The sequence below is a fragment of the Clavelina lepadiformis genome, chromosome 8, assembly GCF_947623445.1.
Source record: "Clavelina lepadiformis chromosome 8, kaClaLepa1.1, whole genome shotgun sequence".
Classification (NCBI taxonomy): Eukaryota; Metazoa; Chordata; class Ascidiacea; order Aplousobranchia; family Clavelinidae; genus Clavelina; species Clavelina lepadiformis.
The window spans coordinates 8,090,101-8,114,037 of record NC_135247.1 but is presented as its reverse complement, the minus strand read 5'-3'; the positions used below and the strand labels follow the sequence as shown (position 1 = coordinate 8,114,037).

General features: G+C 35.6%; 3 protein-coding genes across 3 annotated transcripts; 2 read left to right on the top strand and 1 right to left on the bottom strand.

Annotated features, from left to right (window-relative positions):
* Window positions 1-3,006: 3,006 nt before the first annotated feature.
* LOC143468748 (uncharacterized) lies at window positions 3,007-6,720 on the bottom strand. The gene is made up of 4 exons (XM_076966117.1): window positions 6,604-6,720; window positions 6,138-6,293; window positions 3,343-4,664; window positions 3,007-3,259 (listed from the first exon to the last, which is right to left on the bottom strand). Exons 1-4 carry the CDS (start codon window positions 6,718-6,720, stop codon window positions 3,007-3,009), a joined length of 1,848 nt encoding a protein of 615 aa, XP_076822232.1.
* A 3,837-nt stretch (window positions 6,721-10,557) lies between these two features.
* On the top strand, window positions 10,558-13,530 carry LOC143468162 (sperm surface protein Sp17-like). The gene has a single exon (XM_076965181.1). The coding sequence runs from the start codon at window positions 10,697-10,699 to the stop codon at window positions 11,504-11,506; it is 810 nt and encodes a 269-aa protein (XP_076821296.1). The 5' UTR covers window positions 10,558-10,696; the 3' UTR covers window positions 11,507-13,530.
* On the top strand, window positions 13,471-22,899 carry LOC143468163 (ropporin-1-like protein). The gene is made up of 4 exons (XM_076965182.1): window positions 13,471-13,739; window positions 15,293-15,563; window positions 22,448-22,623; window positions 22,727-22,899. Exons 1-4 carry the CDS (start codon window positions 13,609-13,611, stop codon window positions 22,791-22,793), a joined length of 645 nt encoding a protein of 214 aa, XP_076821297.1. The 5' UTR covers window positions 13,471-13,608; the 3' UTR covers window positions 22,794-22,899.
* Window positions 22,900-23,937: the final 1,038 nt, after the last annotated feature.

Sequence of the window (23,937 nt, the reverse complement as noted above, 5' to 3'; positions counted from 1 at the left end):
TTTGTCTGTTATCGTTAAAAGAACTTAACTAAAACATTTGCACTATGCATTAGTTATATAAGTCCTAAAAGTGCCTTGTGAACTATATGGTGCAAAATGTTTAATTCACATTCCCAAAAGTTCTAACGCGTCTCAAAATGTTTATTAGAGTTTAATAGGTAAATAATGAAAGTACAAAAGTTAACCAATAAAAGGTTTGTCTGTTATCGTTAAAATAACTTAACTACAACATATGGCACTATCCATTAGTTATATAAGTCCTAAAAACACCTTTGTGAACTATATGGTGCAAAATGTTTAATTCACATTCCCTAAATTTCTAACGCGTCTCAAAATGTTTATTAGTGTCTAATTAGTGAATAATAAAAGTATAACAGTAAACCGATTAAAGGTTTGTCTGTTATCGTTAAAATAACTTAACTACAACATTTGCACTTTACCTTAGTTACATAGTTCCTAAAAAGTGCCTTGTGAACTATTTGGTGCAAAATGTTTAATTCACATTCCCTAAAGTTCTAACGGGTCTCAAAATGTTTATTAGAGTCTAATAAGTAAATAATAAAAGTGTAACAGTTAACTAATAAAAGGTTTGTATGTTATCGTTAAAAGAACTTAACTACAAGATGTACTAAATGATGCCGTTATTCTTAGCTTTATTTGACGTAAATCATTCATCTGAAATAATAGAATAATAGTAACACAATAATAGTAAAAAAGCAACACAACCTCACGGCTCAAAAGATGTTCGTTTGTGACAATACGAACCGTGAAGTAATCTTAGTCTTCGACTAAGGAATGCCCATAGCAGAAACAAACACCAGAAGTAATTAAGATAAAACGAGGCGAGTTAACAAAGGAATTTTCATTACATTTTCACCTGGCGTATAATAAGTTTAGTCTAATGACTGTGGTTGTTATAATGGACTTGGTATATACATTGGCTTGGGCTAGCAATAAGCAAGTACTCAAAATAACATATACTGAACGCGTATCGTATACGTGCTGATAGGTATTACAAGTTAGTCTACATATTATATTTCACTGTTCGCCATAACGAGCTGGAGGTACCCCTTTGTTGGTTCGGCTTGATCGGCGAAGATTTCTTTCTGTCGGCATGTTCTGTATTTCTGGTTCATCCATGACAGGAGCATCGTTTTGAATTTCAATGTCTGGTGAAGGGTTGCTTATAAATTTTTCTGTGACAGGTATTTCATCTCTGCTTGGCGCTTCTTGAGGGCATGGTGAGAGATCGTTCAAAGACTCTGTAGATTCCTGTCCGTTTGGCCGTCGGACGCGTGCATACGTTGGATTTGTATCTATCAATTCAACTTCGTCTACCAAGGAATCGTATTTTCTGTTGCGTACAAAACGTCGGAGGTACACTTTATTGGGAGCGATCAGCCACGATGGTATTGAAGGACCCGAGGTAGAGCGTCGGTCAAAGGAGAAAAATCTTTGGTGAGGTGTCACGTTTGATGCCGTGCAGAGCAGCGACCTTATGGAATGCAAGGCTTCAGGTAACACTAGTTCCCACTGGGATAATGGAAGTTTCCTTGACTTGAGTATTAGCGTAACTGTTTTCCAGATGATACCGTTGTACCTCTCCACTTGGGAATTTCCATTGGGGTGATATGGGGTTGATGAACTTGTTGCAATTCCCAAGTTTCGAAGGTGAGTGCGAAGTTCGTGTGATATAAGAGAGGGTCCACGGTCAGAGTGAATATAACTGGGTAATCTAGTGAGGGTAAACAGTTGATTCAGGCCTTGAATCACTGTTATCGAGTTCATATTCGGACACGGCACAGCGAACGGAAATCGTGAGTACTCGTCGATTGTGGTTAAAATATACTTGTTCTTAGACGATGAAGGTATCGGTCCTTTGAAGTCGATGCTAATTCGTTCCATTGGCTTTGTAGCTTTTATTACCGCCGTCTGGGGAGGTCTGTCAAATCGTGGTTTATTTTCAGCGCATATCTTACAGTTCGAACATACCTTCCGTATTTCGTCGGTTAAAAAAGGTAAGTTCTTCATGCGAATAAAGTGCAACATTCTGGTGACTCCAGGATGGCCCAGGTTATTATGGATGTCTTCTAGTTGACTTGGTTGATAGATAGAGGCGCTGGTTGATCTTGAGAGACAGTCTGCGACCGGCTTCATTTTGCCAGGACGGTAGCGAATTGAGTAATTAAGAGAGGCAAGTTCCAAACGCCAAGTTTGGATTTTATTGTTTTTGATTTTCGTGCGACGACGATTGTCAAGCATGTAAGCTACAGATCGCTGGTCAGTTACTAGTTCGAAGCTTTGGCGTTGTAAAAGAACCTTCCATTTCCGAGTAGCTTCGATGATTGCAGTCGCTTCTTTTTCTATAGCTGGATACTTCAATTCACTTCCGTGCAACATACGTGACATGAAAGCGACCGGTCGTCCACCTTGATTTAGAGATGCTGATATCGCAACATCTGAAGCGTCACACTCAACAACAAATGGCGTAGTCTCATCAATGGATTGTAATGAGGTGATGGCCAGTTCCGTTAGAAGCTGGTGAAACGCTTGCTCAGCTTCTTCACTGAGGGGAAAGGACTCGACCGTCGTTAGTGGTTTAACTTTGTCGGAAAACCGTGGAATCCACTTCGAATAGTAAGACAAGAAGCCAAGAAGGCGTTGTAGAGTCTTTTTGTTCTGTGGGAGAGGATATTCTTGAAGTGGCTGTAGTCGGTCAGGATCTGGTTTGATTGTTCTGTATTGAACTTGGTAACCAAGAACGTTGATTTGAGAAACAGATTTGACAGTCTTGCTTTCATTGAATGTTAAGTTTCGGCGTTTGAATACGGTAAGCAGTTTTTGGACATTGTCGTCGTGTTCTTGTTGTGTCGTGCCACAGACCGTGACGTCATCATGGTATGCAAAAACGTCGTTCAGATTTTATTCATCAATGATGCGGTCAATTGCTCTCTGGAAGTTGATCCCTCCGTTTGTGACACCATATGGGATTCTTTTGTATTGCCATCACTTGCCGTTAGCTTCAAACGCTGTGTAGACACGGTCGGTTTCCAATATCGGAATCTGATGATATGCGGATTTCAAGTCGAATTTTGAGAAGACGGAATACTTTGCAATTTTATTTATCAGGTCATCTATTCTTGGAAATGGATATGCATCTACGTGAATGTAAAGGTTAATCGTTTGCGAGTAGTCCACACACATTCGGGTTTTTCCTTCAGTGCGAACAACTACTATCTGTGCTCGCCACGGAGACCGACTGAGTTCAATTACAATATTACATCATCATCTTGCATTTTTTTGATTTCTTCTCGAATAAATTGTTAATCAGGTTTGCTATACCGCCGTGATTTGACTGCAATAGGTTTGCAAGATTTTGGTAACTGTGGAAATAAGGTTTCCATTGCAATAGTGGCCGCTGGTAAGGCACAGACTATAGGTTTGGATAAAGTAAAGTCTTCCTCAATACCACCGTATTTTATTATAAGCCGATTATGCCGTTTCTGGAATGCTTGGCCTAAGTTCACGTCGCTGCATAAGTTTTCCATGACACTGAGTTGTACGTTTTCGTATTTGCGGTTGTTAACGACGACGTCGGTTGTGCAGGAACCTAACATTGTACCTCTTAAGCTGCTTTGTGCCATAGATACTTCTTGGCGTGTTGGGGTTATTGGAAGATTCAGTGATTTTGCGGTGACGGCATTGATGTAGTTATCGGAACTTCCAGAGTCAACCAGAGCGCATAGGTTTTGATCACGTATTGATATCATTAGCGCCGCTTCAAGTAGTTTGTGAGGATAAATGGCACACAAGGTCGGTGTAGCTTTTGCTACTGTAGCGGCGGTTTTCGAAGGGTGTTTACTTTTACATACCTTCAGGAAATGTCCAATTTTTCCACATTTGTTGCACGTGAGATGTCGCGCTGGACAAGATCTCCTCTCATGAAAGTCATAACCGCAAAAATAGCACTTTTTCTTCTTGAAGGAAGCTGCGATATACGTCGTTGTCTCTTTAAGCTGCTCACCTTGATTCTCTGTTTCATTTTTAATATGATGACTTTGCGGGTTTATGGAGGCCGATGAGCATGTTGTGCTGTGCATGTTGTATGCGGAGGCATTCTTGATCGCCATGTCTAAAGCGTTTGCTTGGTCCATTGCTGATTCGAGAGAAAGGGTTGTATTTTCTAGAAGTCTTTGACGGATCGAGGGAGATGAGAGACCGTTAATAAATGCATCTCTACGGAGTTCTTTGCGATATTGTTCCGCAGTAACATCTTTGCACTGGCAGTTTTTGCTGAGTATTTGTAACGTTTGCATAAACTGCGTTGGGGACTCGCTTGGTTGCTGCTTTCTCGTTGCCAATAACTGGCGAGCGAAGATTTCGTTCGGTTTCTTGACAAGTAAATCCTGCAAGATTTCAACAGCAGAGTCGTATGTATTGCAATCTTCTATAAATTCAAATATCTCCGCGGACACAAAATTCGTCAATATTTGAAGTTTGTTGATAGGAGGAGCTGTAGAAATTTGTTCTTGCGCAAGTTCAGCTAGGAAGTTATCAAACGTACTTTTCCAATGTTTCCATAATTTGCTGGCGGTTTCGCAGTTGATGTCAACTTCTAGCTTGGCAGGTTTCACCGCACTTGTTTTAGACATGTTATTGTCAGCCTACAAATTACGTTAAATAAATTCTACTAAATGATGCCGTTATTCTTAGCTTTATTTAACGTAAATAATTCATCTGAAATAATAGAATAATAGTAAAACAATAATAGTAGAAAAGCAACACAACCTCACGGCTCAAAAGATGTTCGTTTGTGACAATACGAACCGTGAAGTAATCTTAGTCTTCGACTAAGGAATGCCCAAAGCAGAAACAAACACAAGAAGTAATTAAGATAAAACGAGGAGAGTTAACAAAGGAATTTTCATTACACAACATATGCACTATACATTAGTTATATAGGTCCTAAAAAGTGCCTTGTGAACTATATGGTGCAAAATGTTTAATTCACATTCCCAAAAGTTCTAACGCATCTCAAAATGTTTATTAGAGTCTAATAAATAAATAATAAAAGTATAACAGTTAACCAATAAAAGGTTTGTCTGTTATCGTTAAAAGAACTTAACTACAACATTTGCACTATCCATTAGTTATATAAGTCCTAAAAACACCTTTGTGAACTATATGGTGCAAAATGTTTAATTCACATTCCCTAAAGTTCTAACGGGTCTCAAAATGTTTATTAGAGTCTAATTAGTGAATAATAAAAGTGTAACAGTTAACCGATAAAAGGTTTGTCTGTTATCGTTAAAAGAACGTAACTACATATTGCGCACTATACTTTAGTTATATAGGTCATTAAAAGACCCTTGTGAACTAAATGGTGCAAAATGTTTAATTCACAACCCCAAATGGTCTAACGAGTCTCAAAATGATTATTAGGGTTTAATAAGTAAATAATAACAGTGTAACAGTTAACCAATAAAAGTTTTGTCTGTTATTGTTAACATAACTTCATTACAACATACGCACTATACATTAGTTATATTGGTCCTAAGAAGACCCTTGTGAACTATATGGTGCAAAATGTTTAATTCACATTTCCAAAAGTTCTAACGCGTCTCAAAATGTTTATTCGAGTCTAATAAGTAAATAATAAGAGTACAACAGTTAACCGATAAAAGGTTTGTCTGTTATCGTTAAAAAAACTTAGCTACAACAGATAAACTATACAATAGTTATATAGGTCCTAAAAAGATTTTTGTGAACTATATGGTGCAAAATGCTTAATTCACATTCCCAAAAGTTCTAACGCGTGTCAAAATGTTTATTAGAGTCTAATAAGTAAATAGTAAGAGTACAACAATTAACAAATAAAAGGTTTGTCTGTTTTCGGTAAAAGAACTTAACTACAACATATGAACTATACAATAGTTATATAAGTCCTAAAAAGACCCTTGTGAACTATATGGTGCAAAAGATTTAATTCACATTCCCAAAAATTCTAACGCGTCTCAAAATATTTATTAGAGTCTAATAAGTAAATAATAAAAGTATAACAGTTAACCGATAAGATTAAATTAAGATTAAATAAGAAGAATTAAATGACCATTCCGAGATTCTACATTACTGTTTACCATATAAGTACGTTGGTCTGAATTATCATTAACATCAAAGTCAATGTTCTGCGAAACAGAACAATTACCGGTACATGTAGATATTGCAGATATACTTTCTGTAGTACTATTTGATTGTAATACAGCAACCGGATCCAATCTTTCTTCATCGCTTTGCTGGAAAAATATGTTATGCCGTTCAGCTCGTGCTGCAGCATGCCGACGCAGTGTTCTATCAGAAACTATACTGGTATGCATGTTTTGTGCTGAAGCCATGGTTAACCTAAAAACATGACACTTTTATTAGTCAAACTAGAAGCTATTATACATTACAAGTGCAAAATTACACACCTTAATTCTATTTTACACAAGTGCCAGAGCAGTGGTTCTCAAAGTTTTTTTCCGATTCCTCCCTTGCAAACTAAAACACCGTCAATTCCTCCCCCCCAAAAAATCAAAAAAAATAATTTCCAAAATTTTACACTACCTGAATATTGTCCCTGGATGATGTCTTTTGAAGATTTATCTCAGGAATAAAATTCAAATTGCAAAAGCACGCTCTCACAAAATAACCAAACAAATTTACAAACAAATCGTTGCTCATTGTTAGTGAGAACCGTGAGCCTCATGTTGAGAAGTTAATAAAGAAATTCGAGGAGAAAAGCGTGTGAGTTTTGCTTGAAGGTCTCCGCAAATATCGTGTGTTCCTCTTTTTTTCATCACTAGCTTACTAGCTAGTTCTATAAGTACCGTACTAACGATAAAGAGAAAACAATAGCCATTGTGAACCAAACACACACGTTTATAACGTCAGTCACTGCAGTTAAAGAGCTTGTCCTCGCGCACTATTGTAGACATCTAAACAACCTCTTCGAGAGGATTTTTCTGTTACAAATAAAATTAAAAATTTAAAGTTTTTTTCATATACAGTTTTTCCTCCCCAATTCCTCCTTAGAGAAAATTTCCTCCCTGGAATTAAAAATTCCCCCTTTAGTGAGCCAAGTGGCCCGGTTTGAGAAGCACTGTGCCAGAGAGACTCAAAATACACATGAGGAGGCTTTTTTATCCCCCGTCTAAAATACATGTTTCGCTCCTGATAAAGTTACAAACTTGGCAGTCTTGGACACCTAGCCTAGGTTTATTATTGGACCTCTTCAGATATTGACTTTGCTTGCATGACTTTGTACGTATTTCTTTCTTATAGGGCACATTTTATTTCGAGATTTTGCCTCATTCGAAATTTAGTGGATGTCTTTTATATGCCAAATGGTTTGAAATATAGGCTATACTTTTGTTGAATATTGATTTATAATCCTGAAACGGAAAACAACCTGCCTTAAGCAAATGACGCAGCAGTAGGCCTAGTCGAAAAACACACGTAGGCTACGTGACTAAGGCCATTAGCCTATACCAAACTCTTTACGTAGCCTAGCGTGCAGACAGAGATGCACATCAACCGATCAAGGAGTCTCGTGCATGTGTATGTTTCATGATAAGATCTAATCGAACTGCAATTGGTGCATATAACATTTGGATTTGTATCAAATCTCTAACCACTTATCAGCAGCAATACTATATAATAAACCGAACTATAGTTTAAAATCCACCAAAAAACAATTTTTGCCTGCCTTCATATCTTTTAAATGTTACTTCCTCAATCCAAACTATTGTATCGTATTGTATCGTAGGCCTATGTAAAAACTATTAACTATAACCAACTATCCTATCGCATTGTTCAAACTAGACGGCGTACTGGCTGGCGACGATCAATAGATATCCTCAAAGCAGAAAAAAACATTAAAATGATATCGATTTGATAACTTAGAAATAAATGTTTATTTAAGTGTTAAACAAAAACTCAGAATAAACAAAGAAGTATAATACGTGTTATATTCAAAATATCTGAATAAAAAAGCCAGGGGTGTTATTACTATAGCAATTACTATAATTATTATAATTGTTACCAACATTTAGTGATAAAACCTTTCCGACTGTTACGAACCTCATTAAATAATAACATTTATATTTTAAAAATATTAAATAAAACTAACTTATGTATGTTTAATCATTGTTTTGTTCTAAACGGTTTTACGGCATCAGCTAACATCACTAATGGACCTCCGTCGGCCCGACAAAGATCTTTTGGACAGCGTAAAAACACCGTGTCTAGCTTGCTACCCATTAGCGGCAGAGGAGCTACAATCGCTATAGCGAGAATAGCTCGTTGTAGCTGTCGGGCCGACAACTACGTGCTATCTGGGGAGGTTTGTCTGTTATCGTAAGGGTCTCTTTACGACCTATATAACTATTGTATTGTGGCGGTCGTGATAGTAAATTGTAATAATTCATTCATTGGCATTGTAAAGAACGCATTGCTTGTGTCTCTAATTAGATTCATTTCAATGTTTGAAGTGTATTTTTCGTAGTTTAATCCGTATTCAAACTTAGTTCCAAATCGACGTGCGACGTAGTGAAGTGTGTCAAGTGGTTTTTCTGTTCCCGGTGAAAATCGATTATAATTCCTTGTGAAAAAGCTTAGAATGTACAACATGGACATGTGTTATACGTGTCAGGGTAAAATCTAGCATGGCGTTCGCGCCCATTGGTCAAATACGGCGAGTATAAAAACTAATGTTTGGTCTAAATCGTTCTCTTACCTATTCTTCTCTTCTTCTGAATTGAAGTTATTGCTGAATTATTCGGAATTGAAGTCATTACTGAATTGGAGTTATAGCTTTGTTTAAATGTGAAAAGATGATGAAAATGTTTCTAATTTGATACAACAATATTTCGGACAATATAACAATTAGACTTTATGAATCTGGTGTTGATTTAAAGAAACATTATAGAAATAGCAGCAGCAACGGAGTCAAACACAATTGTCTAGGAGTCTAAAAGAAAGACTAGTAGCCTTTGGTTTTAGGCCAACCTAAAAGCAATCCACATCGCCATCCCCATAGTATAGTGCGTATTTTGTAGTTAAGTTCTTTTAAAAATAACAGACAAACCTTTTATTGGTTAACTGTTGTACCGTTATTATTTATTTATTGGACTCTAATAAACATTTTGAGACGCGTTAGAACTTTTGGAAATGTGAATTAAACATTTTGCACCATATATTTCACAAGAGTCTTTCTAGGACTTTTTATAACTAATGTATAGTGCAGTGCTTCTCAAACCGGGCCACTTGGCTCACTAAAGGGGGAATTTTTAATTCCAGGGAGGAAATTTTCTCTAGGGAGGAATTGGGGAGGAAAAACTGTAGATGAAAAAAACTTTAATTTTTTAATTTTATTTGTAACAGAAAAATCCTCTCGAAAATGTTGTTTAGATGTCTACAATAGTGCGCGAGGACAAGCTCCTTAACTGCAGTGACTGACGTTATAAACGCGTGTGTTTGGTTCATAATGGCTATTGTTTTCTCTTTATTGTTAGTACGGTACTTATAGAACTAGCTAGTAAGCTAGTGATGAAAAAAAGAGGAACACACGATATTTGCGGAGACCTTCGAGCAAAACTCACACGCTTTTCTCCTCGAATTTCTTTATTAACTTCTCAACATGAGGCTCACGGTTCTCACTAACAATGAGCAACGATTTGTTTATAAATTTGTTTGGTTATTTTGTAAGAGCGTTCTTTTGCAATTTTGAATTTTATTCCTGAGATAAATCTTCAAAAGACATCATCCAGGGACAATATTCAGGTAGTGTAAAATTTTGGAAATTATTTTTTGTGATTTTTTGGGGGGAGGAATTGACGGTGTTTTGGTTGGTAAGGGAGGAATCGGAAAAAAACTTTGAGAACCACTGGTATAGTGCATATGTTGTAGTTAAGTCCTTTTTAACAATAACAAACAAACCTTTTATTGGTTAACTGTTGTAGCCTACTATTATTATGTTGTAGTTATATAGGTCCTAAAAAGAGCCTTGTGAACTATATGGTGCAAAATGTTTAATTCACATTCCCAAAAGTTCTAACGTATCTCAAAATGTTTATTAGAGTTTAATAATAAGTAAAAATTAAGACCAACAGGCCAACATATTACAATTCACATCACCATCCCCACAATGGACTGAGTTTTGATATCTGTTGCGAAGGAATTGACAGTGTTTGAGTTTGTAAAGGATAAATGTGAAAAAAAAATAAAGAACCACTGCTCTCGAAAATGTAGTAAACTGGCGCAGACGAATATACACGGGACAGTCAGTAAAAATTCTCACTGTTGCGCTAAATACTACGGTGGTCCTTTATCAATTAGGGGTTGTATGATATCTCTATAGCCTTTAAAAGATACAAACAAAAATAAAATCTTTACTTCTTTAATAACGACACAATACTTGGTGACGGTGACAAGCACTTTATTATCCCGCTAAAGAATAAAATAATTTAAACACAATCGGCGCGCTTTTGTTTTCCTTTGTTACCAGGTAACAAATAGACAAATCAAATAGAATTACTTGTCAGGTGAGATATATGTGCTAACTGCCGGCAGCCTGCAAGGTATTACTTAATCATTAAATCTCCTCGTGGATAGCAAGTTGCTGATTTTTACAACAGTTAAGAACGCTATAAATACTGAAATGTCCTTCAGTAGTTCTTCCTTTAAATCAAATATTCCTAAAGGCTTTTCTACTTTACTGGAACAGGTAGCTATGGAAGTTTTACGTCATCAACCTGAAGATATTGTGCAATTCTCATCACACTATTTCAGTAAACTGCTGTGTGAAAGAAAAACTACATGCGTTGATCCATGCATAATTTTTCAAAACAATGACGAACCAGAAGAGAAATTTTACATACCTCAGCATAAATCTGACAAGTCTATTTTTAATGCTGGCGATACCGATTTAAAAGTTTTAGACTCTGACAAGCAAGCATTTAAAAGGATCCAGCTTCCATGTGGAAAGCACAGAGAAGACAATGAAATAAAAAACAATGCAGCTAAAACCATTCAAACCAGATATAGAAGGTATGTGTCACATCGACAACTTAACAAAAATGGCATTTTGGGGATAAAAGGAGAAGCATGTAATCTTGCGGCAACTAAAATACAAGCATCATTTCGTGGTCATAAAGTGAGAAAAGAAATCATTCAAGCAAGAAAAATACAAGAGAAATCTGTGACAAAAATTCAAGCCGCTTACAGAGGTTACAAAACGAGAAAAAGTAGGTTTGCCAGAAAGGATCAAACTATCAGTTCTAAACAAGACCAATCTGCTCGAAAAATCCAGGCAACTTATAAACACTACAGAATGAGGCGAAAACATGTTCAAAAGACAAAAGAACATGAAGATTATATTGCAGCTGCAGTGAAAATTCAAAGTAATTTCAGAGGATATGCCACTAGAAAGAAGCTAAAGGTCCAAAGCAATAACGCTGTGCATGGTTAATTGAAGTTAAATTTTTTTTATATTTTTGTATGGTCATAAAAGCTTTTCACTTATATTGCATTTAAATTCTTTAATTAATTTATCTTTTCACAATTCTAAACAAAAAACAATTACAAATATTTCCTTTTAAATGCAGTTAACTCCACTTTATTTTGTAACCTGATAATCTGGACAACTACTGTATTTGTACAAAAGTTCCAAGAATTGAACAAAAGTAAACAGCACACATAATTCTCTCATTTGTATATTCAAACATACCTCCTCTAAATTTGGACAACAATAATGCTAAGTATTGTAATCTCAGAAAGAGCGTTTTTATCTTTGTACGTCATATCAACCTTGAGTGATTTTGAACTTTGGCTGGTAAGCATGATAGTTCAGATGGTAGCACTTTTTCTTTTGCCTTCCGGGCGGCAGGTAAATGCATTGCCATATTCTTCACATTAACACTAAATGTGCTTGTATTTTGCATTATTGTGGTATAACAATGAAATAATAATACTTAGTACTTTATTACACTACATCGCATGATTTTTTGCCTTACATAATTTTATTGCTCATAAATGATCTAAGGGTTGCTTTTCTGAACTCTTTTACTATGTCATAATAAAGATAAGTGTAAGCTCCTTGACTCATATCTTTCAACTTTTCTTAATTCGGACAAAATCTGTTGTGACCAAAGTGGCAGAATATAGTTGAGTCAACTTTATTGCTAACTGAGTTGTATATGTATACTATTTTTCAATATATTACTGAATATATTTTTTTAATTGGCATATATATACATGTAAAGTTTAGATACATTATAGATACATGCATATAGATCTATTAATCACTGTATTAAGACTTCTCTGGCAATGTTTCACTAATATTTTATAAGCTCATGCAGACGCAAAGTGTTTTGTTGTTGTTGACTTTATGTTTGCAATAGTTTGTATAGAATTATTATAAACATATAGAGTATAGGTTTCTTATTGTAGGCCTTTTGAGAGGATTAACTTACATTGGACGTATAGAAAACCAACTACTATTAATAATTTTGGCTATCTTTCACTAGCCTTTTTTAGACATGTTTGTACATATTTTTATGTGTATGTTCTGAGTTATTAGCCAAGCCAACACTGTATGATAGTTCATATTTGCTACCTACACCCCAACTTAGCAATTTGTTTGCTGTTTTTTTAGTTTGATTATGTTTATTGTGTTGTACCACCTTATTTTTCAGTAATATTCTAATTAAATAGTGTTTAAATGATGGCAGAAGGCAATGTCAATTTTACTGGTAAAAGTTGTGGGTTCTAATCAGTCACACGTTAAATTTTACATTTATTAGAAAGACATCAATAATACTAACATACCGTATTTTACGGACCATAAGGCGCACTTTAAATCCTGTTTTTTCCTCATAGATTGATCGTGCGCCTGATAAGCCGGTGCACCTAATGTATAGATCATAATGTGCTAATGTATAGATCATAATGTCCTAAGTGCTAACGCGCGCATGCGCACAACGTATTTTAATGAGCTTTATACAGTAACCCATGCGCCTTATAGCCCGGTGCGCCTTATGTATGAACAAAAAACTAATCAAAGCAATTTATTGACAGTGCGCCTTATAGCCCGGTGCGCCTTATGGTCCGTAAAATACGGTAAGTCATTACTATGAAACCTAACCTCCTTTCTTAATTTCCTTTCCGCTTTAAAATTGGCTAACTCCCTTTAAAAACAGATTTTGCTAGTAAAATAATTCTTTTTGTACTGATTCTGGAATTCTCATCATGTTTAGTATTTTTGTTGTGACCACCAGTAAGTTGCAATTGGCTTAACAAAAAACCATATTAAAAAACTGGAAATATTGTATATATATCAGTAGTATTTGGAGATTTGGTTTTACAGTAACTGCAGATATTTCGTTATGCTCATAGTAATTTTGTTTATCCATACAATTATTGAGATAGCAGTAATTTGGCAGTAATGCTTTATTTCAACTGTAATTTTTTCTGATTTCTGTTGCATATCATTAGGTTTTTTTTGGTTAAATTTTTACAAGTGCCATTGACTATATACGTGGTTGAGCTGTTTGGTTGTTTCATTTATAAATCATGGCTCCCCCAGAAACTATGTACTGTGCTCAGCAAATAAACATTCCACCAGAATTGCCAGACATTTTGAAAGAATTCACAAAAGCTGCAATTCGTACACAACCACATGATGTGTTAGCATGGTCAGCTGCGTAAGTGGATTAGTGATCTTTTGGTATATCATACTTTAAGATTTGTGTTACTAAAACATAGATTTTTAACAGACTTTGTAAATAACATTTTTATATGGTTTTTAGTGTTTCGGTATGGAGATATTGCCTCTGGTTTTCATTAATTATTGATTGGCCAATTCCAATTTTTTTTCTATTTTGTTTCCAACAACTCCTGTATATTTCAATAAAGAATTCAACAAAACTATAATCGTTTTATTGAGTTGTACTGGACACAATTTTAAGGTTTCAATGTTTTTAAGATTTTTGAAATGCCCAACCAATTTTCAGAACTGTTTTATTATTTTATGCTATAGCCTTAGTATTGCTCATCAAAATGTAGAAGATAAAGTAAGGTACCGGTACTCACTTGGGTTGTTTTTAAATAATAATTTATTTTGCATAATTTTTCACAAAAATGGAATGTAAATTGTGAGGTCTGCAACCGGTCCTAAAAATATCAGTTAGAATATCAAAAATTGACCAACCAACATGTTTTCCCAAAATTCATGTTTGAGCGTCATGATATTAATTTATAGGGATGTGTTGAACTCAAAAGTATTTGGGTTAATGCAAATCCACATATCTTGTTATATCATTCGACCAACCTAAATATATTCATGTTCATTTATAGTAGATAAAATCTTGACGTCAGATAAGCATGCTAATATGCTCTGCTCATATGGCTTCTCTTTGTGAGATTGTTTAAAGTATGGAACAACTTGCAATCATTTGGGCATCTCAAGCGCCTTCCATTTTATTTCACTCTTCGTCTGACTGGGCATGTCGCTTGTTTTTCTCTGATAGGGAGCCTGTTTGTTTTTTCTTTTAGTAACTCGGCTAATAATACCAAACATTTAAATTTAAGTAATTGCAAGTTATGTAATCGGTAACATAATTGCGCATAACACCCCACACTGTCACGAGTACAGCAATAGGCTCACACAATGCTGCTCAAACTGTTTTTGAAGAAGCCTGTCCATTAAAGGCACAGTGCCTAGCGCTTTTCTGGTATCAGTGTAGAACAAATGGAATTGAGTTGGTTGAATGAAGTAAAATTGGTTGGATTTTTTATAGTTAGAACGGAGTACGAGTACGACCAAACACTACTGAATAATTTTATAGTTTAAAACAATATTTACACCCCAAGCTTAAGCTCACGTTAATAGGTTATAATTAACTTTTTAGACGGTTCTGTCTGCCAAAATTAAATCTTCGATATCAACAATATTGTGACTCAACCAAATGCAATTAAATTTTAAAAGCGATCATGCAACAGAAAAAGCTGTAAACTCTTAAAGTTGTACAATTGTAATTGTACAATACAAGTCAAACATATTTCTTTTACTCTAGACAGTCAGCAAGGGTTGAATGTTGATCGTAATGATTTCTTATGACTTTGTTCTTGAGAAAATCAAACAATTTTTTGGTTAATTTTAATTTTTATGTGTATAAATTTATAACTGTTCACAAAACTTAAGCAAAGCAATCAAAGTTGAAATTTCATTTCTAGTTTTGTTATTCCTGTTCTGAAGGTACTTCAATGCTCTTGCAAATGGTGAACCTCTTCCTGTAAAAAGAAGACTTGAACCTGGTGCAACTGGTTTAACACCAGGCCTTCTTGATGTTTTACATCAGCAGTTAAAAGACAAATCTATTGTTGCTCTTGATTTTTTAACCAAGAAATGGACAGATTTGGGACTTCCAAAGGAACAACTCTCCGAAATAATTCGAGCTGGGAGTTTTGCAGAAGAAGTGGAATTTGATAAATTTTTTGCTGTTGCATGCAGTCATTTGGGGGGTGGGGTAAGTTGGCTATTTGTTTACATATCCAGAGAACGCAATTTCAATATTAACTGTGTTTCTAGAATATCTTTTGAATAAAAATGATATCAGAATAATTGTTCTTATTCTATCATAGGCACCCACAGCATATATGCTTATGTAACCGTGTATGCCATTTTTTTACCTGTCTTCTTAGCTTACGTTACACTTTAGACTAGGAAAACAATCAGATTGTGGCTGTGATTGTTCCAAAGTCATATTTATCGTGACTAATTGGATACTTGATTTGCAATTACTATGTTTTGTATCACATACAACACCGGTACCCATCCCATTTTATTGACTTATCCTGGCTAACCTAAACGAGTAAGAAACGAAGTCGACATGGGTTTTATTGCATAATAATACTGTACTTAATAAAGTGTTTTTTTTTCCAAACAACATTGATATTTGCTTCGTGATGAAGGACATAAGAATCATTTAAATTATTTGAAAGTGGCTATTTCATCGGAAAGAGGTCACGCAACTAATCGCAATATTAAATTGGCAGTTAGGTCGGGAAAATAGGCAGACAAACAATGATTTTGACTATAGTTATTTAAGATCTAACTGAGGTTAGATATAAATTAGGCTGAAAATTTAGATTATGTGAAGGTTACTGTGTTACAACATTTAACTTAGGTTTATAAGAAAGAAGAAACTGTTAAAAATAGCTTCAATATACTGTACTGAGTAAGGCTTTCGTCTTCCTAACTTAAAATAGGCTTGTGGTCTTTTTTGTTATACAGTATTCTGCTTCCCAGATTAAGCATAGAGACGACCTTTGATGAGTCTTAAGTGGTACATAAACGTAGGCAGTTTTCACAAACCAAGGGAATTCGATGCTATTTTGATAGCTGCGGCTCCTGACCTGGATATTTCTTCAGTCTCCATACTGCATACCTCTTCTGCTACTCATGATGTATAGAAATAAAAGTAGCTGAAGTCTAGATTTGTGCTAAATAAAACTTACAAGATGTCAACCGAGCGACAGTGCAGTTTAAAGAAGCATTGTGTTCAGCTGACTTTTTTAACAAAGGGTTATTTCCTTGTATTCTCTATAGCGTTGCCTGCAAATCCCTGTACTTTATAGTTTCTATTTTCTTAGGTTTTCTAAAAGTCATGTTGAAAAATGAGCAAGTGGTCGATTTGAACAATGTCAGACGACGTGTTTCTATGCACTAGAGTACAAACGACCATAAACTTGCGCAACACCGAAGCACAGGTTTTTTTGTGAGGCTGTGGCAAACAGCAACAGGGAATAACTACACACATGAGCAAATTTCAGCAGGACTTACTGCAACATAACACAATTTTTTTACAGGCTATCATGTGCATATGCCTTATTGTTACATGTGAAAAGGTTGATGACCGAAGCAATTTTATAACTTTGTTAAGGTATTGTTCAAGGGTAGACCCTTACCTCCTACAACACTAAAGGCACTGTCTAAAAATTGTCAAGTACATCAGTCATCAGATAGAAAACAAACTTATTTGACTTTACATATCTGTAAAAAGATAATAGCTTCAACTTAAAATGTAGGTATCTTTACAATTTTCGCCGACGAAACAACAAATCTAAGAAAGTTGCATAAAACAAGTGACTATTTGTACACATGTGGCATTTTGTCCTTGAGACTGCCCTTATCTTTGAAATTGTGAGAATATTTTCGAAGTGGTGAAACTGTGTGTGACTATTGTGTCATTTATTCCACTTTTGGTATAATGGAAAGCGGCCACTTGTTTAATTTGATACTTTTAATGCATTATTTAGTTCATTTATCCGGGTTGTTGATTGTTCAGCACCAAGCAGGGTTTAAAGAGCCCAAGAAAATGCAACATACACTATATTGTTAAAAACAATACAAAATTTACTGCCCAAGAAAACTTTTGTTCCCATCCGAGAAACGCTTGTCAATAGATTCTCACACAAATTGTCCAATGGCGTGCTAATGCTTCCATAGTTGTCACTCAGGGTTTTAATAGTGGTAGAAACAAGAGTGGCCATTTGAAATATGCTCAAGCACATGTCACCTCGCTACTTTGCCACAGATATACACACTTGCAGGAGGCTTATCGCTCTTCATGAAATTCTGTATTTTATCACATCACTAAAACGCCTTCAAATATACTTGGACGACGCTCCGGAACAGGTCCGCATGTTCACTGCTGTGCGAAGCCAGGTGGTCCTAGCATGAAATATGTATTACTCAGTGCGTTGATTTTTTTTCATCAGTATTAGCTGCTTTAAGACAAATGTCTGGTGACAGAGACCAGAAAACCAGCTCTTTTGATTTTTCATTTGTAAAACTATGTCATCATTTAGTTTCATTAATGCTTTTTGTAATTGCCAGAGCGCTTTCCAACACATTCAGCTGAAGAGCACAACATTTTAATCAATAAGTTGAAGAGTATCTTTGTTTGTTTCCTCAACCTTCTAAAGCTGATGACAAGGCTAGATACACAGTTACTTCCGATGCTGTAAACCAGGGGTGTCCAGCCTTTTTCGCCAAAGGGCCACATGCGATTGATTGCGCTTGCCGCTTGAGTGTTTACTGCTAATTTCTAATTAAAACCCTCATACCAAAATTCTAATCTTAGAAATACGTATTATCCTCTTTTACAATTATAAGAACAATAAACATACCAAGTTATAGCAAATTCAACAAAGTTTTTACTACACGTCGACATTTTAATGTGAAGTTTGGCACTGTTTTTCTTTAACAAGTTTGGCAATATTTGGTGAGATGGACGATATAGGAATGTGACGAAAAGTTTTCCATATGGCTGTCAGAAGTTAGTAAAAAACAATTACGCCAATTTCTCGGAATGTGAGTTCGCCATAAATTACGTAGGCGATTCAGTTGAGAATATAAGTCGTTTCGACAAATAGCATGCGGGCCACTCAGAACTTTCCGGCAGGCCAAATGTGGCCCGCGGGTCACGGGTTACGACACCCCTGCTGTAAACGCTGAAAGCCTTTAAGAGGTTGTCTTTGCTTCAAAATACATGTCTCTATACAAACATACCATGTTAAAGGTACGTATAACCAGTGTTTTTTAAAACGTTTTGAGGGATCTAAACGGTCTCTTGAAGTTCTTCGATGGTCTCTCAAAAACTTTTCTGTAACTACAGATGAAAATAAACATTTATCGTATATGCTAGCATATACGCTCACTCCTTGTTCCAATTAAATGTATTGGTGATTTGGTGTTGCCTTTACAAGCATTTTTTGTGACTACAACTTACTATGCCACTGCTCACCAAGCTCAACTTTTGTTTAGATACAAAAGGGGGACAAAAGAACAAGCAATGACCAATGAGAATAGACTATCCTATCATGCACAGAGCTGCTATATTGGCGTTTTTCTTGCCAGATACTTCAATCTTTGTGATAATTATGACGTTAGGCTATGCATTTTAAAATGTCCCTTTCTAAGGGACCTTTCATTTGCAGCGCACATTTTATAGGATGTGGTTCGGAGTAACCCCTTTTTTGCCTTAAAAGACGTCTGGTGACTACTGGCCTGGTATTGATGATATTCTGGACGGCATTCCACAGTATCCCTTCAGATTGTCTCGGAACAGACTGTCTTCCTTCATCGTTGCCTTTTCTTCTTGATGGAGATCAAAACTCTGCTGCCTGGTGGTTCAGGCCCTGGCAATTGAAACATTGAAACTCACCAGCACCACTCTCCTCGTTGGGCTATTCTCAAAATTTCTCTGGTGCCCCTGTTGCGTAGCAGTTGATCACTCCCCATCAGGGTCTGGTTGTGAGCTACAAGGTACTGCTCTGCTATACCCCATCGCTCCTTCAAGGTATTCGAGTTTCTAACCACTAGATAAACAGACAGATTCCTGGAACGTGAATTAGTAAACTGCTCCTTCACAATAAGCTCTTGCAGGCCATTGTAGAAGAGTTCTGTGTTTAATAATTTATCCCACTCATCAAAATAAATTTGCAAGCACATAATAAACTGACCTGGGTTTACACCGGTCTTAGGTTTGGCTTCTCAAAACCTCTGCAGATATCCGTGCAAAGTGAAGTTGTTTCGTCTCAGCAGCAGCACCTTCAGACAATAATAATCCAGAGCCTCGTCTTTTGAAGGTCTGGAGTAGATGTCCAGCGATTTTCCAGAAAGCAGCTCGCTTAAGTGGATCGCCCACATTTGTTTGTGCCTTACCAGAGCACCTTTCAAACCTAAGCAGATAGTTATCCAGATCGTCCTTGCCATCAACAAAGGTAGGTAACTCACAACACTTCACATGGGGTATTCGACTGGTTTATGTTCCTCACTGCGGCTCACCATTTGTCCTTGAGCTTCAGTTTTCTTCTCTTCTAGTCTTATTTTCAGCAGTTTGCTTTCAACTTTTTACTCACTTAGCATGGTCTTCCCTCTCTTCGGTTTCTCCCTTGCTTTAACCAACTTCATTAAATTTATTCATTCATTTATTCCTTCATTAAAAATTTTGTCTTTTGTTTATGGCCCGACCCTATTTGTTCGGAACACTCTTTCAGTTGCTCAATTTCCTCAGCCCCAACTTTGGACACCATATTGGTTAATCGACCTCAGTAAATATATTCCCTGGACGAACCCCAAGATGTCATAAGTTGATTACTGGGTATAATGATTTACTAACCTGCGTCCAAACAGAGAATCGTCCAGTACCACAGAAAAACTATAATGAGGCTACAGTGACCATAAAGTCAATGCGTTTGTTTTATTATGACAAGAAGTGCCGCTTCACATGAATCAGCTGTGCTCTAGGCAAAAATAAAACCGAATGAACTAAGCGATGAAATCGATACACAAATTAAGCTATAAATACTTGCAAGACACTCAGGGGCATACTGCCTTATCATTTACATTTACACTTGCCATATCATTTACACTTGTATCTTATTCAAGTGAAGCAGTGCGTGTTATAGGCACTTTTAGCCATACTCTTAAAATGTTTATGCAAGTAAATGTCGATATCTTAATCAGAGTTGAGCATGATGGCACTCCTTTTTTTAATTACAAAAAGAGCAGAAACTTAAGCCCGCTCTTATTTAAGGGTCATTCATTTGTCACACTTTTTTTGCACAAACAACTCTGCAAATACATAATATGCATTCAAGTAGTTGGATCAAAAAAGTTTTTAAGTTTTTGGACTGCTTTTAAGACTATAATTTTATAAAAATGACTGCTTTGAGAAAAAAGAATTTTCTCTCCGCAAAGTTGATGGCGAAAAGTAAATGATATAATACGCAACACTAAGCACATCAAAACCATGTGATGGCGGTTTGATGTAAACCTTTTGTTTTTAAGCTGGTAACAGTAGTCAATGATTCTGGTGACTGATGAGATAGAAGAGAGACTACAGTCTAGCGGCCATCATAGTGTCGTAATTTGCTTCACGTTGCTATTATTCTTATAAATTAACCAATATATGCTTTGAAAGCGAAGAATAGTAAAGTAATGAACATCAGGATATACAAATCTAGAAAGTTTTTAATACTTTACTCATCTGAATATTACTTGTGCCAGGTATGACCAAAATGAAATATTCCACAAAGTTACAACAAATATTGAGTATTAAGTTATTTAATAAATAAACAAATAGATGTATAATTCTCTTAATTTCTTTTTTACGCTGAACAGAAACATTGCCCTGCTACTAATCGCTTACCTGAAGACACATATTCCATTTAAACTGGATTACCTGGGAGCTAGTAGATCTGGGGCCAAGGTTTAGCGTCAAATGCCATAAAAGTATTGTTTGTTTCATTATACAGCAAATTATCAAAAAAAGGAATTACTCGAAAACACTGCATGAGGTTTCTGAAATTTAGCACATAATTTTAGTAAGCCTTGCACTAACATTCCATTAAATGCCATCAAAACACATGTTTGAAACTTTTGTAAAAGAGGCGCAAAGTCACCAGAATTATGTCCTAAAAAACATTTTTAGCTACTTCAGGACAATTTTTAGTTTTAAATCTGCATGTGATTTAGAACATTGAAACATGCTAACTGGTAGGGTAAGTCCAAAACTCAGCAACACTGCAACTCAGCCAAGTCGGTTACTTTCAATTTTCAAGAATTTTAACTTTAGTATGTTTATTTCGCTTATTGGTATATTTGTATTGCTCTGGGTGATATTTTCTAATACCAGTACATCATTTCTTGCAAAAGTGTTTTCTAGTGAATGATTGAAGTTTATGAATTTATTTTCTGATAAAGACTTAAAAATAAAAATGTCGGTTGATATTTGGAAACTTGCTCTGAATAACATGGTGTGAACACTCCTTTTAATATGTTCCCATGTTATGTTCCAGCATCTATTGTGATAAGAAGAGGTGTTTATTGGAAATGCCTGCTTCTTAACCTTAGTACTGTTTATTTATCCATGACTCAATGCGTGAGCTTTAGCTATATTTATCTCCCATCGTCTAAACATTGTTTTTCTCATTGCACTTGCTACAATTCATAGTGCTTTTCATGTCGAACATTTTAACTCCCATCACCTTCAAGTTTTATAAACTCACACTTCTAGCAGCGAGTAAAGTGAGCCGAGTGAATCACCAAAACCTACAGATGAGTTGTTTAAGCTTGACATGGTAATTGCAACTCAATAAATATCTTATAAGCGGTAGTATTGCTTATTTTCATGGTTAATTGTATTATTGAGAAAGTTTACAGCATTCAAAATAAAAACCTATTCATGTAAACTGTTTTTATTGTAATGTTAAAAGGTTAGAGTATTCTAAGCGTATGCAAGAATAGATTCAGATAATTTAACCGGTATAAATACAGCTCAAACTCAAACACGATGTGCATTCTGGTACTCCATGATAGTAATCTTTTTCACTTTGTTTTTAGAGCATCTCGGATGCAATGCGAATTGTGTGTCAGATACTTACTTTAGACCCAGATGGGGGAGCATCACGTATTCAATTTGATACTTTTAAAAGTTTGTATCAGTATTTGGCTAGCTTGAGTGGAGAAATATCCCAGGCACAAATAGATGGTGTTATTGGCCACTTACAAGAAGATGTGTAAGTATTTGTAATTTCATGGTTTTTTTATGAGCAAAATTTGTACTACATGAGTGATGTGGACTTTTGTAAAATGTTTAGTCCTTTGCAGTATTCTTTGCAGTGATAAACAAGGAGGAATGGTCATGCCTAGAAATTTCCTTAGCCCTGAGTGTCCAAAACTTTCATAGGTATATGGATACCATCTTCACTGTACATTTCCTTGTTTTATTGATTTAACTGTTTGTTTTATTTAGTGTTCTTATATGTTGTAAATAAAAGTATTATTTATAACAATGTCATTTTTTGTAATATACATCACATTATAAAGCATAAACAAACATATTGCGGCATATGTAGAGATATACCAAATTACAAATTGTGCATATTATTAAGAAAGTTATACTGTCTTTGGTTAGTCATCTCATTCAAACATTTAATTCTTAAAATGTAAATAGTTGCTGGATAACAAACAATAGATGTATGTGGTTTTGGGAAGAGCTTGTAGTATGTCTAGAGTGTTACGAATTTAGAGGTGTTCTTTTGACAATATATCTGTGAGGTAAAAGTGTTGTGGCAATGATGGGGGCTATATTAATGTTTTTGGATGACATAAAGCCAAAGGCTTTAATTGTACGTTTATAACTCCTTTTCTCTATTTACCTTTTGACTACGTTGCTTATGCTATTCCTTATTGTTTCTGTAAGTCAGCACAAAGTTTATAAAGTCCAAATTCTTATATTCTGAAATATAGTCGCAATTACATACAGTTATTAAAAATCGAACAATACCTTTGATGCACACCCACCTTACAAACAAGAATATTCATCTTGGAATGAAACCAAAGTTTCATCACATGGCCCACTCACTAGTCTAACAATGCTGTCCATTATACTGTAAGTTCGCTTCTGGGAAAGTAACCAACGACTTTCTATTTCACACTACTATTTATTGTAATTACGTCACAGACACAATTACATCTTCTTTTGGATCTCTTGCACCGTGCGCAATCAAGCGTGGATACTGCTTAACCGGCTATCGCATGTTTATATGGCGAGAACCTTCACACATTAACTGCCCTCCAACTAAGCCTCTTGGGTTGCATAAGATGCTACTACATTGCAACTCTATATACAGGGTTGCCATACCGTCCTTATTTATAAGATTTGTCCTTATTTTAAAGGTCCGTGTCTTAGAAAATATATTTGTCCTTATTTCTAAGAAATGTCCTTATTTTCACTTTCGTCCTTATTTTTAGGGCGGAGGTGGGCACTTTTGTCCTTATTTTGGGCATTTTGTCACCTTATGATACCATTTTGTACCAAAGAGATACCA

Coding starts and splice junctions, on each gene's coding strand:
- LOC143468163 (XM_076965182.1), top strand. CDS start 13,609: ATGGCTCCCCCAGAAACTATGTACTGTGCTCAGCAAATAAACATTCCA. Junction 15,564..22,447: donor GCAGTCATTTGGGGGGTGGG/GTAAGTTGGCTA, acceptor CTTTGTTTTTAG/AGCATCTCGGATGCAATGCG. Junction 22,624..22,726: donor GGCCACTTACAAGAAGATGT/GTAAGTATTTGT, acceptor TATTCTTTGCAG/TGATAAACAAGGAGGAATGG.
- LOC143468162 (XM_076965181.1), top strand. CDS start 10,697: ATGTCCTTCAGTAGTTCTTCCTTTAAATCAAATATTCCTAAAGGCTTT.
- LOC143468748 (XM_076966117.1), bottom strand. CDS start 6,720: ATGAGCAACGATTTGTTTGTAAATTTGTTTGGTTATTTTGTGAGAGCG. Junction 6,294..6,603: donor CATCCAGGGACAATATTCAG/GTAGTGTAAAAT, acceptor ATATTTTTCCAG/CAAAGCGATGAAGAAAGATT. Junction 3,260..3,342: donor ATTGCAGTCAAATCACGGCG/GTATAGCAAACC, acceptor AATTGAACTCAG/TCGGTCTCCGTGGCGAGCAC.